At 41.0% G+C, this 17,243-nt stretch overlaps 1 protein-coding gene across 1 annotated transcript in view; it reads left to right on the top strand.

Annotated features, from left to right (window-relative positions):
* Window positions 1-17,243, top strand: part of mta1 (metastasis associated 1) — a 64,506-nt gene that overhangs the window by 15,317 nt on the left and 31,946 nt on the right. The window contains exons 2-3 of the mRNA XM_072458325.1: window positions 1,252-1,319; window positions 3,167-3,260. Of these exons, the coding sequence (XP_072314426.1) occupies window positions 1,252-1,319; window positions 3,167-3,260 (162 nt within the window). The remainder of the gene's footprint in view (window positions 1-1,251; window positions 1,320-3,166; window positions 3,261-17,243) is intronic.

The raw sequence follows: 17,243 nt of genomic DNA, 5'->3' as shown, positions 1-17,243 counted from the left end.
GCAGAACCAAGTACATCTGGCAATAGAGCTCCCTCTTCTGGTCCCTCGTGAAATTACACTGTCAGAAAATGGAAAAAGTTTTTTCTTTATCATAATAAGACCGTATAATCGCACACAAAAACATTTAACTTTGGCGAATATAAAAACAAAAACGACCAGGGTTTCTCAGGAGAGTTGTCATTGTCGCAAGGCTGGTTTTCTGCCCCGGGACAGCAGGGGGCGACGACACACTTCAAACGCCCCCAAAACATACGTTTTAGATCTTTGATAGATTTCTCTACTTTACTACTGTGTCTGTCACATGAGGCCGGTTAATTGCGATTGGTTGCGCAGATAAACCAACTCAAGAGCTCCCAACAGTATATAATAGTTCAAATGTTTCCACCGTTTCCAGTTTTCGAACGTTAGGTCACTTTTCTTCCGCGAGTTGCATTACATCAGCCGTGGCAACGTTTCAGTTTCAATATTGGGGAAGGCATTACCGGTATTTTCCCACATCTCCGCTTCGCTCGTAGTAACTGCATTGCCGCTCAGTGGGACCTCCCAAAAAGCAGGTGACTGAATCGTCCTGAGCGCTCCGAATGTGGCGGGGGCTTGGGGTCCAGGCTCGGGAATTTTGATCATTGATATCTGCACACGTTGCGTATTTCTGAACAGCTGCAGTTCAAAGACACAGACGAATTCTGACGTTTAAGTTTGTGACAGTTTTTATTTTGTAGTGATAGGACCAGTATTGACTCAAATAATAGGTGTTTTAAAAAAAACATCTTTTTTTTTCCCCCCTCCTTTTTTCTCTTTTTTTTCAAAGCATAAAACAAGAAAAAACCTAAAATAAACAAACATTCAAAGATGGAAAAAATTGAGACGAAACAAAAAAAAACCCAGCTGGGCGGGCCCAGTCAGAACTCGGGAAGTAAATAATAAAATAGGCTGGTGTCATCAAAGAAAAGTGTACTATGTTCAGTAAAAGTGTCCCTTTGTTTTTGAATTTGTCCATTTTCACAATGAGTCCAGCTGTTACTTCTTGTTGTGCTTTCTACACTTACACCTCATTTAAAACTGCTCCGAGCGTGGAGGGGGTCCGGGCTCGGGGTCCGGGCTCGGGGGCCATCACACTCGAGGGGGAATGTCCTGTGTTTTTGTACCATTTTTGGGGAAACTGACCGAATTCTTCTCTCTTTCCCCCCCCTCTCCCTTCCTCACCTCCTCTGTTGGTCTCCTTCTCTTTCTCTCCCTCTCTTTCCTTCACAGATTATGTTTATTTTGAAAACTCGTCCAGTAACCCGCTGCTGATCAGGAGGATAGAGGAGCTCAACAAGGTGAGACCGCCCTACACAACAGCTTTACCTTTCACATGGTAACGACAAAAAACCCAAATAAATATGGTTCATAAACCGAAGCAAGATATACTCTATTCATATATCGTATAATATAAGTGCCATGCGTTTGCCTCCTGCTCGTCTCCATAGAGATGAGTTTGCCTTGATTGTGCCAGAGTATGACATTAAGCTCTTTTATGCAAAAAAAAAACATTGTAATGAAATTAATTGGAGGATGGATATGTTTATGGTTGTGTGGAGCGTTCAAGGTAAAGGGAGGACAACATCTAAACGGGTATCTGACCCTCACATCAGAGAAGTGTCATGCGTAGGGCTTTTTCCAAAAATCTATAGATTCTGATTACAACTTTGGTAAATAATAAGGTAAGTGCATTTTAATAGAAAGAGGAGTTTGCGCTCTGTTATTGAGGAGAAAGTACAGTCAGGGCCACAGCGTGTCTCTTTTGTCTCCTTGTGTCCTTGTACTTCCCAAGTCTGTGCTGAAATATGCAGTTTAACCAAAAGTCCTGTCTCTTCTGCTTCACATTTGAGCAACTTCGCCCGCCTAGGCCCGCCTGGCCCGCCTCCGCCCCCCTGGCCCGCCTCCGCCCCCCTGGGCCGCCTACGCCGCAGTACTGCCGAACGCATGTCCCAGATCCCAGCAGCAGAGCGGCGCCGGTTTCGTCATCCGTGGAATCTGCACTAAATTTTTCAGAGTTCGGCCACGCCCACCTCTCACCGTGCTCATTCATAAACTGAACAATTCCACCTCCGGCATTGGTTTGTTCAAAGTGTTGTCATGTGATGATTCTGAACATTGTGGAACAACTGAAGGTTCTCTTTTCTTCCTGGGTCCGAAGTGACGTGACACACTCGTTGCTACTGCCATCTTGAGGACAAAAGCTGCGTCAACTGTGGGCAGAGCCAACAAAAAGTCTTAAAACAAAGGATTTTTTCTCTTCTGTCACATCCCAAAGACCCTGTTTGTCCAGAAATGTGTGACTGTGGTCAGGAGGGTCCAGTGAACTTAGTTCACATATTATTGCGTGGCTATGCTAATAAACGTTAACCCACTTTCAGACTCACACTTTCACTTTCAGTTTTAAGGAGCCTCATTTCCAACATTCCCGGAGTTATATTTTAGGATCAGACACAAAGTCCATGCTCTTGAAAGCTTTGAGGGCGTGTCCGGCGCAGAGGGCGTGTCCGGCGCAGAGGGCTCGTGGATGAGGAAGAGCAGATGGAATGGTGGATTTGTTGTGGATCAAAGCCCAGAACTTGTATTCTTGAAGTATCGACCATTTTCAGTAAAATTGTATGTGCTGTTTTTTCGACTATCAAACAGCGGGAATAAACGACATGTGACGCCTTCAGCATGTGACAACGAACAAGTCGCGTGACTCAAACCCAGAGCAAACGGAGCATTGGACGTCTCCATGACACGGCCCAGAGCAGATCATTGACGATAACGTTTTGCCGATTTAAAAAATATTAAATTCTGTCATCGTCTTGGCGTTTGTCTCCTTTTATTAACCTGAATCTTGTATTGGAAGAATCAAATCCCCACTTTTCTTCTGGTTACTGTTCATGTGTGTGTGTTCCTGTTTGTCTGAAGAACGCCCCATAATAACAAACCAAACCCGTCTCGTTTCCGTCTGGTGCAAAGTTAAACCTTGCCTCGTTCCCTTTGTAGTCCCTCATTAATGCCCGCGCTAAACTTGTGTGTTTTGGTGCGTTTTGGTTCCCGGCGTGCGGCTCCCTGTTTCCGTGGCAACGCCGTTTGTCTCCCCTCTTTTCTTTTTTTTTCTTCTTCTTCCCCGTGTGTTTATTTTTTATTTCTTTTTCAGACGGCAAATGGAAACGTGGAGGCCAAAGTGGTGTGTTTTTATCGACGAAGGGACATCTCCAGCACGCTCATCGCGCTGGCCGATAAACACGCAAGTGAGTGACTCCGTTCGACTCGCACAGACGCCGCCGCCGACGGGTGAAATGTGTGAATTAAGGTGGTCGGGAGTGTCGGGAAATCAGGTGCTAATCGATTGTAAAGCTAGAATGAAAACTAGAGTCTGATCGAGCAAGTAATGATCAAGAAACATGGCTAAAATGGGATGATTAAATGATTACCGTATTTTCTGGAGTATAAGTCGCACCAGCCAAAAACTGCAAAATAGAGAAGAAAAAAACATATAAGTCGCACTGGAGTATAAGTATATAAGTATAAGTCACACCCAGGCCAAACTATGAAACAGAGTGCGACTTATAGTCCGGAAAATACGGTAAATGATTGTGGTTTTGAACTCTATAACGAGTATCGAGACTTTTGTGAATGAACAATATAACGGTGCTAATGACGGCACCGGTCTTGTAAATTAATCTTATGTTTTTGTGATGCTGCAAATTTTAAACGGGTTAATCGTGACTCGACGACTATTCGAGGAAATGTAATAAGTTGAATTGTCATCGATATCTGGACACGTTAGGTGTTTCTGAACAGACTCGTCTCCACAGTGATGTATTCTGACGTTTAAACTCTTTTTATTTCATAGTGATGGGACCAGTATTGACACAAATAATCTGTGTTTAAATTTTTTTTTAAAAACCTGCTGTTTTCCCCCCTTTCTCTTTTAATGCTTAAAACAAGAACAAACAAGAACAAACATTTACAAAGACAGAAAAAAAGAGACAAAAACAAAACAACTGAGCGGGACCAGTCAGAACTCTGGAAGTAAATGATAAAATTAGGGTGGTGTCATCAAAGAAAAGAGGGTTTAAGGCATAGGATGTTCAGTCCCATTTTGTCCATTTGTTTTTATTGAATTTGTCAATTTTCACAATGAGTCCCGCGGCTATTTTTGGTTGTGTTTTTCACACTTAAACCTCATTTTAAACCATGAAGAGATATTTAGTCTCATTTCACTCACAACTTCATTAACTATGAAGGGCAGCTCCAGTTCTAGTCTCATAATTAAAATCATAACTGGGTGTAATGGACATATTGGTTAATAAGTTGAGATTTACCCTGCAGAATTCTCTTGGTCTTCAATTGTCTTTTATTTACTAAATTTAGGCTGCTTAAGGCATGAATGATAGAAAAAAACGTTACATACCGTATTTTGATAATAATACCTTATTTATATGGCGCTTTTCAATGACCCAAAGACGCTTTGACATATACAAAAAGAGGGGGGGGGGTATTTACAGACAGGGGGGAAGTCTCGCTGGAGTATAAGTCTCGCTGGAGTATAAGTCTCGCTGGAGTATAAGTCTCGCTGGAGTATAAGTCTCGCTGGAGTATAAGTCTCGCTGGAGTATAAGTCTCGCTGGAGTATAAGTCGCAGTTTTGGTGAAAATGTATTGTTCTCTGGTTCCTGGCCTGGTTCTTTTGTTCCTGGCCTGGCTCTCTGGTTCCTGGCCTGGTTCTCTGGTTCCTGGCCTGGTTCTCTGATTTCTGGCCTGGTTCTCTGGTTCCTGGCCTGGTTCTCTGGTTTCTGGCCTGGTTCTCTGATTTCTGGCCTGGTTCTCTGGTTCCTGGCCTGGTTCTCTGGTTTCTGGCCTGGTTCTCTGGTTCCTGGCCTGGTTACTGGCCTGGTTCTCTGATTTCTGGCCTGGTTCTCTGATTTCTGGCCTGGTTCTCTGGTTCCTGGCCTGGTTCTCTGGTTCCTGGCCTGGTTCTCTGGTTCCTGGCCTGGTTCTCTGGTTCCTGGCCTGGTTCTCTGGTTCCTGGCCTGGTTCTCTGGTTCCTCGGTTCCTGGCCTGGTTCTCTTGTTCCTGGCCTGGTTCTCTGGTTCCTGGCCTGGTTCTCTGTTTCCTCGCCTCCAGTATGGCGGATAGTCGGCTGTAACGCGGCGTTCCTGAAGCTGAATTATCGAGCGCAGCAGAAGTCTAGACGGCGCTCTCTCCGCTCAGGCCCAGGACAGACGGGGCTTTCGATCCGCTCAGTCAATATGGCCGCCCTCCGTCTGCGGCTCCTCTGCGTTTCTGCACGACTCCGACACACGTTCAGCGCTTTTGTCATACATAAATATCCATGTTATGCGAATGAATACTTGTTAGGATTCTAAGGTTTGTGCCGGGAACGAGCCGATGATGATGCGTTTGAAATTAAACCTGATCAATGTGAGAAAAGGTTTTTATCAAATTTGTTCGACTTGAATTGCGCTTTTGTCAAAAATATGTCTTTCACAATGAATTTCTTGAATATGAAGAATGTAGAGTTTAATCATTGCCGTTTGACATGAAAAGAGTAACATTTCTTCAAGTGTGAGCTCTGATCCAAACCACATTCACACTTTGACATAATGATGAAACATTTACTTTTTTATTAGTCTTTAACCATTGTAATGTTTATAATCTGTTATAATACTTCAAGTTGTTTATTGAGTGATTCATCCATGTTTGAGTAATCCTGTTTTATCCTCCGTTTGACGAATGAGTACCTAGCCCCCATTTCCGCCCACTGCTCTCTAACTTACATGCAATATCTTCAAATCAAATTCAAAATTCTTTTATTTGATTTTTAAATTCGATTTTTGTCCCCTTTTTTAATTTTATTTTGTTGTTGCCTTTTTTGTCTTTTCTGTGTAATTGTTTAAGTTATGGTTTGGCGATCTCACTAAAAAGCAAAAAAAATATTAAAAAAGCTCTCATTAACGATTTAACAAAAAAAGAGATAAAATGTAGATTTAATTGCGCAGCCCTGTAACGCGTCGTCTTTAAACCTGGGCCGTCCCCGTCTGCGTGGAGAGTCTCGCTCGCCCTCCTCATCTTAATGCAGCAGCCTGAGGACAAGCAGTTGGCGCTAATTCCCTCGCCGCGTCCATAAAACAACAGCCGGCGCCGGCGCAGGTGCCGACGAGCGCCATCTTCTCCGGAAATCCCAGGCAAATAATCCAGAGCAGCTTTTGAACGCGCCGATAACGTTCCCGAGTCGCTCCGAGCCTTTGTGGGCTCTGCGTGTGAAACGGAGTCCGGATTTTGGATTTTGGGTGTGGCTTTTCCCCCAGAATGACATAGTGTGTTAGAAATGCTTTGTTTTCAGATTTTGTCGGTAAAACTAAGCTGTCTGTGGTCATTTTATGGTTTATGACAGCGTTTTTTGACCTTTTTCGAGTCGTAGCACACTTCTTTTAGGTGAAAAACGTATACCACCGCCTACGAAAACGTGACCTTTTAGTGATAAAATGTGTACGTTTTGTTGCTGTGTTTTTTAAAAAAATAACAGAAGAAAAAACAAAATATTTCATATCTACTTCTACTGACTGGAAAAAAAGGACTATCAAACATTAAAATGTAGAAGAAGAAAAAAAAGTGGCGTGCGTTTTGTTAAATAGCGGGGGGGGGGGGGGGAAACAACCAAAAAACCACCAACCAATAAATTGTCAATATTCTTTTAAAATATCTTTAAAAAATCTGAACATAAACAATTGTTGAATAATTTAAAATGTAAAAAATAAATATCTGCTGACTGGCAAAAAAAAGGACCATCAACCAATAAATTGTCAATATTCTTTCTAAATATATTTAAAAAAATCTGACCATAATAAACAATTGTTGAAATTATTTAAAAAAAAAAGAAGAAAATGTGGCGTTTAAAGTCTGTAACACTGTAAATTTGGCAACAGGGGCAGTTTTTCTTCCTTTTTTTTGCAGCGGAAATATCTTCAAGACATTTCAAAATGATAAATTAGTCTTGATTAAATCCTCGTGTGAACTCAAATTAAGCGTTTTCTTTGGCACACCCACTGGCACGCACTACTACATTCTAAAATTACAGTGAACTATGGACTCTCGGAAGCAACAGATGTAAATATACTCGGATGTGATTAAAGAGAAACGTGTGTCCTATAGACCAAACTGTTCACACAAAGCACCAGCTAAGATAACAAAGCAAATCACCAAGGCTGCAAAGTTTCTGCATCAAAACTGCTAACCCTCTAGTTTATAAGCGAGCGCTAGCTAAAAATGCACTTATTCAGAGACTCTGGGCCTTGTTATCCGCTCACAACAGTTATTTATTCATATTTAAGTGGCTGTTCCCATTTAAAGCAGCTCAAAAAGAGACCGCTGTGTGCTGTTTGCATCCAATTATCAAATGTTTTCATCATCCGCGAACGAGGAAGCGCACCGTTAGCACGCTAGTCGTCATTAGCATTACATTGCCGGTCTTTGAAAGCAGCGAAAGTGCTTATAGACTCATTGTGGTGAGTAATTAGGAAGTAAAAAAGGTGATTAATAAGTTTGAACCTCTGCGACATGTTTTAAAATTAACTTTGTGTTTAAGATGATAAAACGGAGGTCAAATTCAACTTGATTGTCATCCGTTAGCACGCTAGTCGTCATTAGCATTACATTGACTGCCTCTGAAAGCAGCGAAAGTGCTTGTAAACTCATTGTGAGTAAAGCGAACGTAAAACAGGTGATTAATAATAAGTTTGAACCCCTGCGACACAGTTTAAAATTAACTCTGTGTTTTAAGACGGTAAAAAAGGCCTTTTTAATAACCTCAAATTAATTTCCATTGATGGATGAAGTGGCATCTACAAACTCGCGGTGAATTGTAAAGTGCAAGTTTAAGTAGCCGTGTTGGATTTGATGATTTGATAGGAATCAAAAACACCATTTCCAAACCCTTTTCTTTTCTGTGTAATCTATTATTCCTGCTGCAGTTCTTTTTCTCCTGAATGGTGCGTGAGGCCCATGGGTGTGGCCCGTATCCTGTCGGTCCCTCTGGCTCCACGCTTTCTCTCGGCACACTTTCAGATTCACTCTATTTTTCCTTTTCTTTTTTCCTCTTCTTGCCATGGTCACAGAAACCTTCGCTTCAGAGCTACTTTTCATTCACGACTATCCTTGGAGAAAATCGCGCGTCTTCTCTGCTACTCCGAGTCACTGATCAAACGTTTTCTCCTTTTCCAGAGAATCAATCGCGAGAAGGATTCCATTTTAGTGCAATTTTTTGGGGGAAAATTGGATTCGTTCAGAGTTTATATTTTAAACGCGTCCGGGAGAACTGGCAAAAATACTGAAATGGATTTATGAAGCGACAAATGAATGAAATAACGTTTCTCCAGACATTTATCCTGATTTTTTTAAATTTATTTTTTAACTTCAAATTGATCACTCATGATTAAAATACACAATGTAGACTTTTAATAATTACCATTTAAAAGAAAAAGTCGTTCTGATTTTATTACTTATTTTTATTTATTAATTAAATTGTTATGCGTTTAATTTTATTTATTTAATTTAATTTATTTATTTTAATAATGTTTTAACTTAAAAGACAAAAACAAACAGAACAAAACCAGCGAGCAAATTATAAAATACAAATAGACATCAACTACACATGTAAATTAACATTTTAAAAAGTCCCGTTTGTCAGATTGTCCTTTTCCAAATGTAATTTTTATTTTTCCATTCGTCTGACGTCTGTTACTATGTCTCTCATCCTTTTTTTTTTTATGGCCTGTTTTCCTCTTGTCAAAAGTGCATTGCAGAGTTATCCATTCACTGTCTAAAATCAAGTGCTGCAGTAAAAACTCTAATTTCTTTCTATTTAAATCTGAAGTCCTCTACAAACCACATGCTTTCACTAACAATTTGCGATTAGATTTTGGATCCGGCTCAAGTTAGGAGAATTAAAAAAAAGACAAAGGGGTTTACTAACTTAGAACACGTTCGTTTGTGGAGGAAATGTCAAAATTGCCGTCTTCGCCATTTATTAATTGCATCCATTCGTGCTGCAACTAACAATTATTTTGCCATTCACGCGAATACTCCTTCGATTAGTCCATTAAAGTAGGAATGTTATGGTATCAAATGTTAAGATTATTGTGAGGAAAAAACATCACGATTTAACGGTGATACGACGATTATTCACAGTTATTAAGACTGACCAAACGACAGTGAAATCTTTAATTTTCTTTCATTGTCTGACGTGTGACTGTTCCACAAGTTTGTGAGCGGCTTTTTGGACAATCGATTGAACTAAAAAGACTTGATTTTGCTTCTAAAATCGATCCTACTTCTAAAATCGATCCTAACGATGAAATTGTGACCTAAATAATCGCGATAATCGATTAAACCGAATAATCTTGACATGCCTAGCTTATAATTGTATTGAAATAATGGTCTATTCAGTATTATCAAAGTTCAATTAACGTTATTGTGTCATTTTGAATACTGTGCACCAGCTTTTGCATGTTCTCCCTGTGGGTTTTCAGGGGTTTTTTGGGGGCTGGTTTCTCCCCATGAGGAAAAACACGTACTAAAGAGTCTTCTCTGGGTCCAGGATTTTGAATTTGATTTGTTTCCTCGTTTGAAATCTATACAAAATCACGGGAAAATTAAATAAATATCCTCCAAACGTGTTAAAACTTTTAAGATTATGACAACTTAAAAGGAAAAGGTGCATGATTTTAATTATGGAGGAACTTTTCACAGCTTTTCTGTTGTTTTAACTTTTCCTTTGTTCGTTTTTTTTCTTTTTCTGTGTCTAATCCCGCCCATTCTGACCGACGCTGCCGCACGATTGGTCAGTGCTCTCGGGCTCGATGTTGCCTCCGCCCATTCCTGCCATTTGAATTCGCTGCGACTCAAAGCGGCTATTTTTAACATGTGGTTTTGAGCCGCCGTACACAATAGTCCAGCTTAATTGTAGCTTATTCAAACCAGAACTTTCTCGTTCCGCACAGCGGCAGTGACTTCACTTTTGGGCCGTTTGTGTTCACAGGAAGAGCTCAAGGTTATATTCAACCGGAGAAGGTCACGATGACAAAAAGGAACAGCTCCGTCTTCCGATAACTCAATCAGATTAGAAAGCGTGTTAAATCATGCCTGTGATTGTCTTTGTGGAGGTCAGAGTTGAGTTGAAAGTACTACAAAAATAAACAAGTTTCACCCTATATGTCTTGGGATTTTTGTCGTTATAAGTCTATTAAATAAATGCGTCCAAAACATACATTTCTAGAGCTGTGGTCAAATTAAAGTGCCTATGACAGGTTTTTAAGATTTTCTAATTGTGACTTTGTTTGGTGTATTTGTACCTGTTGTACATATAAATGATAGTTTTACACCAATCGAGCAGGTATTTATTTTGAGAAAATTTTGAAAAATCTGTAGAAAAATGACAGGAAGTGACATCACACCAGGGACATTTCTCATTCCAGTCAAAGTTTATGCAGAATTTACACAAAAAAATAACTTTTTTGACTCTCTAAACATGAATGGGATTGGATTAATGCAGATTGGTCGCTCTGAGAAGTGGCTCTTCTGAGGTCGCGGCGCCGAAATCACAAATACAGATTCTGGAGCCGTTTTAAAACCAGACGCACAAACCTGAGCTCATCATACCCAAAACAATGCATTTCTGCCGTGCCCGGGACGACGGGGACCACACAGGGGCCATTCATTCTCCATTCTGTCCCTTAATGTAGGAATGTGAATGACTCTTTACCTAATGCTGACCCGAGTTACGTTATATTATTCTGTTACTACACAATGTGACCTTAAAGGGGACATATTCTGCAAAATCAACTTTAATGAGCTTTTAACCTCATTGCAGCTGTGTACCCTCATCATAAGTTTACTTTACTTATTTTACTATATTTTGATCTCTTCTGCATGTTTTATATTGACAATAATCCTGTATTGTCCTGCACCTGAGGCTCAAGTGCTCAGAAAGATCCCGTTTTCACCTATCCCCTATCCCCACCCACAGAGTGATACACGTATGTTCAAAAATGTCTCGTAGCCAATCGACCAATCTGCAACTTGTTATGGCAAAACGTCACTTATGAATAGGCTTATTGGGTCAAATCATAACTGTTGCATGGTTCAAATGGATTTTGGCCCTTGTTTACAGTCTGGTTGCTAAGTAACAGTTGTGGAATTACCTTTGTCATATTTGCTGGACATGTCAAACCAGGAAGTGACATTATCAACGTCACCATTATTGCCAAAATGGAGAAAAACAGGCCAAATGTTTGGTCAAATCTTAAATATAATCATATTCCCTTTAATTTGACTGAAAAGTGTAGTTTTAACGTGTCATATGGACGTTAAAATCTCCTTCCCTTATCACCTCGGCAACGAACATCTTGGTGTGAGACAGGTCTGACATTAGGTTGTGTCGTGGCACTTAAAAACCTCAGATAAATGCTTTTAAAAACTTAAAAAAAACGACTAAAACCAACAAAATGTCACAATTTTCACCACCGCGCCGTGGCACTCGGCTTCCTCTGCGTTCCAGCACGTGACCCACGAAGAAAACGCTTGGACAAATTGTTTTGTTGCAGTTTCTATCATTTTAAAATCGTAATTATAGCATTTTCATTTGATTGATTGATTTTCCTCAGTTGAGCAGAAACAATATTTTGGTCCACACGATTCTAGCGCGAGAATAGATCTGAATCCTTACAGTCTTCGCTCGTTTATCAAACCCGGGCCACAAACGGCGCGCTTAAGAGCATTAGGACGGCGCGGTATCGACGGGCGCTGTGGTAATAGCGCGTTAACAGTTTGAGAATGGCTATCGAGCGGTTGATGCAATAATCCGTAAAGTCGCGGTTCGTCGAGGTCACAGAGGAGCCACGGTCCCTTCACTGAACAGAAGAGGCTTTGTAAATGATAAAGTATATGTACAAAATTCTGAGCTAATATTTAGCGATGGTGGGGAGTGGCTTGAGTGGGCATTTAAAGGTTTTTATTTTTCAGATTTTTTTAATTTTTAATTTTTTTTAGATTTTTTTAAATTTTTTTATTTAAATGTTTTGTTTAGATTTTTTTTATTTTTTTAGATTTAAATCTTGTCTTCTCTTTTTAAATCTTGTTAAATTTAAATCTCAATTTTTTAGTTTTTTTTTTTAAATTTAAATATATATTTATTACTTTTTTTGATTGAAATGTTTTTGTTTTTTAGATTTAAACGTTTTGTTTTTAGATTTAAATGTTTTTAGATTTAAATGTTGTTTTTGTATTTATTTAAATATTATATTTTTTTATTTTTTAGATTAAATGTTTATTGATTTAAATGTTTTTGTTTTTTAGATGCAAATGGTTTTTGTTATTTTTTTTTTTTAGATTTAACTTTTTTTAATTCCCTTTGAGGAATGGGTTAACTGTCAGTCTTGTCAGTATTTACTCACACTTGCAGCGTTCTCACACTTCAGAGTGGCACATAAAGCGTACATTACATCAGCATCATTCAATATTCATAAGATATCCATCCTCTTGAGCCTCAGAAGTTGCACGTTCTCCCCCTGCTTCCACCAGTCCTCTCTTCAACTCTCGCCGTGGAGTTTGTTAAGGTAAGGACTTTGCACTCCTCCCCCTCTCTTTCTCTCTTTCACTCGCTCTGCTGCTTCCTCCCCCCCTGCGCCCCGCCCAGAGCTCCTCCGTAAGGCGACCCATTCATCAATAATTGATAATTGGCTGGGACAGGTGAGATGGAGAGGCAATTTGTGGCGAGTTGGGCGCGGCGCACTGCCTCAGATTGGCTCCGCGGCTTCACTCCTCTGTCTCCGTAATCGACCGCCGCGCTTCACACGACTTCGCGCCGCTCTCGACCTGCTTCGGGAGAGTATTATTCCTATTCATCTGATTGTCTGGATAACTAGACGGAGCGTGTGAATCTAATAATGGCACTATTTCTGTCTGGGTCGAGTTTGTTATTGATGATATGGTATAAACCTGGAGATTCACCCGTATTTGAAAGAAATATCTAAAATTATGGTTCACAAATGTTGAACTTTGCTTTTATTTGTTTGGGATTGGCTCCACAAACTTGTCATTAGGGCTGAAGCCAGTGATTATTTTAGTTAGTCGAACAGTCAGCGATTATTTAAATTACTGTATTTTCCGGACTGTAAGTCGCGTCGTGTACGTATGCTAACGCTAACACCTTCAGCTACATGACGCACAGACTAAACTAACTGTGGTAAGTGTCTGGTATGTTAACGTAACATATAAACAGTTAAAGGCGCAATGGACGATTTTTCGGCGATTTGAGAACGCATGCGCACTCCCCCGTGCGGACTGATACAACACACACGTGCGTTTGTTTATTAGCGCGGCGGATCGCATCGCATCTCTCGTCTTCCGTAGATTTCCGTCTTCTTCTGAGTCAGCTCAAACTGTCTTTCTCCGTCTTCATTTTGTCCCGTACACTGAGGGAACTATATTATGATAGATCAATGCGCTTAGACACGCGGAAATGTGGGATGAGCCGCACGCGGCTGCAGGTGAGCGGTAGATGCGTTTTATGATTGATACGTGGCAGGACTTATCGGCCGTTCATGCCACGAGGAAATAAGACTCAAATTTATGCCAAAAAAATCGTCCATTCAACCTTTAATATGTTACGAGAGCGACTTATGTGATATTATTCGTTATTTTGGCAACCACAAGAGGGCGCTCTAGGCTCTAAGCAACGCAGGAGAAGAATCAGCACTTCCTCTTCCTCTGGAGTTTGTGGAGTTGTTTAGAAGTGACAGAGGAAGAAGAATTCAATGGATTTAGTGATTTGGGGTAAAACTGATGCTTTGCTAAACTTGTTAGCATGTTCTTTATGCTATAGTTTTCTGAATAACTGTTCATATGTTACGTTAACATACCAGACACTTACCACAGTTCTGTCTGTGCCTCATGTAGCTGAAGGTGTTAGCGTTAGCATGCGTCATGTAGCTGAAGGTGTTAGCGTTAGCATACGTCATGTAGCTGAAGGTGTTAGCGTTAGCATACGTACACCTATTCACCATGTTCTCTCATCTGTTATTATTTTAAACTGCATTTCAAGATGAAACGTCTGTTCTTGGTCTTGGATTTCATCAAATGAATTGCCCCATAAAATGCGACTTATACTCCAGTGCGACTTATGTGTTTTTTCCTCTCTATTATGCGTTTTTTGGCTGGTGCGACTTATACTCCGGAAAATACGGTGACCTAATAATCCTGACGTCCCTCGTTGATTGTTTTTGACATCTCCATGAAAACCAAACCTTAATTAATGTTTATACTGGCTCTTGTTCCCATCTTAGACCGCGACACTGGCGTATTCTACCGGAAAACCACCAAATATATTCAATTTTTAATTAAAATATTTCAATCAACATTCTGCATTTGGTCAGGACCGAGGGGAAACTGACTCGGACGCAGGGAGAACATGCAAACGCTGCACAGAATGACCCGAATTGAATTCGGGACTATTGATGTTGGATATGATATAAATGTCGACTCTTTTGTTCGATTTAATATGATGGAAATGATAAAACAATTATGGAGTTCTGTCCGTTTGTAGAAGCACGACTGAGCTGCAGATTCAGAACGAGCGTCTCTTCAAATAAACTCTCCGATGTTCTTCAGAACCGCCGGTCACAAAGGTCACGTGTAATTGAGGCGGCCGTTCTGGCGTTTCTCGTGTAATGAGGCAAAAATCTGTTGAAATGTGGAAGTGCGAGTTGGACACAGATGTTGCCGGCGATGCCATCTGTTTTTTTGTTCCATAAAATTCCAAATTGTTGTCTAACGTTCCTCTGCAGATGTTGCTTTTACCAACAATTTTGGATCATCATTTGATTCTTTTTTGCCCCGTCTTTTCTTGGCACATGGATATTTGTGAAGTAAATGTACTATTGAGCGTAAAGACTGAGCAGTGAACACTTATAACGATAAAAAGTATAAATATTGAATCCATAAAAAGTTCAGAAGTGACTGCTTGACCCGCTGAGCTTGAACCTATCTCTGCTTCTCTCTGTCGCTCTCCATCTCCTGAAAACTCTTAAATGGTTATAGAACTGTTCACACGTCAGTTCATCATCTAATGCACCATCCCAACCCCAAACTGATTTAACAAAAAAAAATACAGCCAAAAAACGTAATCTCCATATAATCAGATTTTTCGTTCTCTGGTTCCTTTTCTGGTTCCTTTTCTGGTTCCTTTTCTGGTTCCTTCTCTGGTTTGTCCTCTGGTTCCTTCTCTGGTTTGTCCTCTGGTTTGTCCTCTGGTTCCTTCTCTGGTTTGTCCTCTGGTTCCTTCTCTGGTTTGTCCTCTGGTTCCTTCTCTGGTTTGTCCTCTGGTTCCTTCTCTGGTTTGTCCTCTGGTTCCTTCTCTGGTTCCTTCTCTGGTTCCTTCTCTGGTTTGTCCTCTGGTTCCTTCTCTGGGTGGTCCTCTGGGTGGTCCTCTGGGTGGTCCTCTGGGTGGTCCTCTGGGTGGTCCTCTGGTTTGTCCTCTGGTTCGTCCTCTGGTTCCTTTCTCTGGTCCATTCTCTGTTCCTTCTCTGGTTCCTTCTCTGATCCGTTGTCTGGTTCTTCCACTTATTGATTTGGAACTCACATGGTTCTGTCTTTTCTCCCCCTCTCTCCTGAAACCTTCTGATTTGCCTTTGTTCCACTGCCGTCTGTTACTGTCTGTCTTCTTCTAATCAAAGTCCAAATGAATGGAACCACGTCACTCTTCTCTCCTACCTCTCTCTTCTCTCCTACCTCTCTTCTCTCCTCCCCCTCTTTCCTCCTTTCTCCTCTCTCCTTTCTCCTTCTGTCTTCTCTTCTCTCCTCCTCTCTTCTCTTCTCTCTTTCTCTCTCTCCCCAGTGATTTCTCTATTGTCCTGTCGTCTTCTTGCATCTTGAGCTGGTCAGATTTTGCACTTAATCTGGTGTCGACGGGTGTTAATTTTGTCCTCGGTGCCAGTCTGACCAGTCCAGAGACGTTTGGACGTGGCACGCGCTACTGCCTCTAATTCTACTGCTTCATATAGTCATTTACGCTGATTCTGCTAATGCCAAGTCCATATTTATTTATTATTTATTTTTGTAATTTTAATATTATTTTATTATTGTTATTTTTTAGCTATTTTTTATTTTCAATCATTAATTATTTATTATCTACTTCTGATTCTACATGTCATACGTATTTCTTAGGTTTAATGTTATTCAGAGTTAATTTAATCTTTCTTTTTTGTAATTGAGTAAGTTGTGTCTTCCCCCATATCGTACATTGTAAAAGCAGCACTTTGTGACAAAATGAGACCGCTTCAAGCTGTCTGCGACTAGTAATAACAGATTGTATTTCTTATGAACCAGGAAGTAAGAGCTGAAAGCAGTGCTCTGATTGGCTGCGCTCGGGGTGGTCAGATTTACAAACATCCTGACTTCAACGTGTGACAATCGTGCACCTCAACTTTAAGACCCTAACGAACGCTGTGCACTACTTTCAGAATCCAGAGCCCGATGCGTCACTACAAATCGTCTTTGTCTCGCCGTCTGAAAAAAAAAGCTGTTCTGAAGCTGTGAACGAATTAGATCGATTTGAATACCTGCTTCCTCCTTCACAGTTTGAAAATCCGGGGCCCCAGCGTCGACGGAGACTTTGAGCGATTAGCGTTTTCCCCTTAAACCGCTCCAAACCTCCTCCAGAATCGGCGTTTTTTTCCTCCGCCATTTCCTGAAACCTCCTCCTCGTCGACCGTAACCCTCCGACCCCATCTCCTCGCCGCGCAGGTTTTAACCCCGCTCTGACCTCCGCGCGTTTTCCACGAGACGTTTTTTTTATCCCCTGAGCGAATTCTCCGCGCCGCCGCCTCCTGCCGAGTCGCCCGCTGCGAGGAGAACATTACCTCGACAATGGGAGCGGAGCGTTTGTGATGCTCGGCCTTTGGGAACCGCGGCGCTTAAAACTCGATTTAAGACGCTCTCGGCTGGTGTTGTGTGTCTGAATTCTACCCTGACCGCGAGTAGACCCGAGCGCACGAGTAAAGTGCGAGTATTCTCGAGCAGGACGATGTATAGTCTACACAAAATACACAAATACCGTATTTTCCGTACTATAAGTCGCACCTTTTTTTTCATAGTTTTGGCCGGGGTATTCCGGAAAATACAGTATAAGTATTTAAGTATAAATATAAGTATAAGTCGCACCCCGGCCAAAACTAT

This window comes from Eucyclogobius newberryi, unplaced genomic scaffold, assembly GCF_026437365.1.
Source record: "Eucyclogobius newberryi isolate DKJ021-1_F unplaced genomic scaffold, fEucNew1.0.hap1 SCAF_21, whole genome shotgun sequence".
NCBI lineage: Eukaryota > Metazoa > Chordata > Actinopteri > Gobiiformes > Gobiidae > Eucyclogobius > Eucyclogobius newberryi.
The sequence above is the reverse complement of the archived record's forward strand: the minus strand, read 5'-3'. Positions and strand labels throughout refer to the sequence as shown.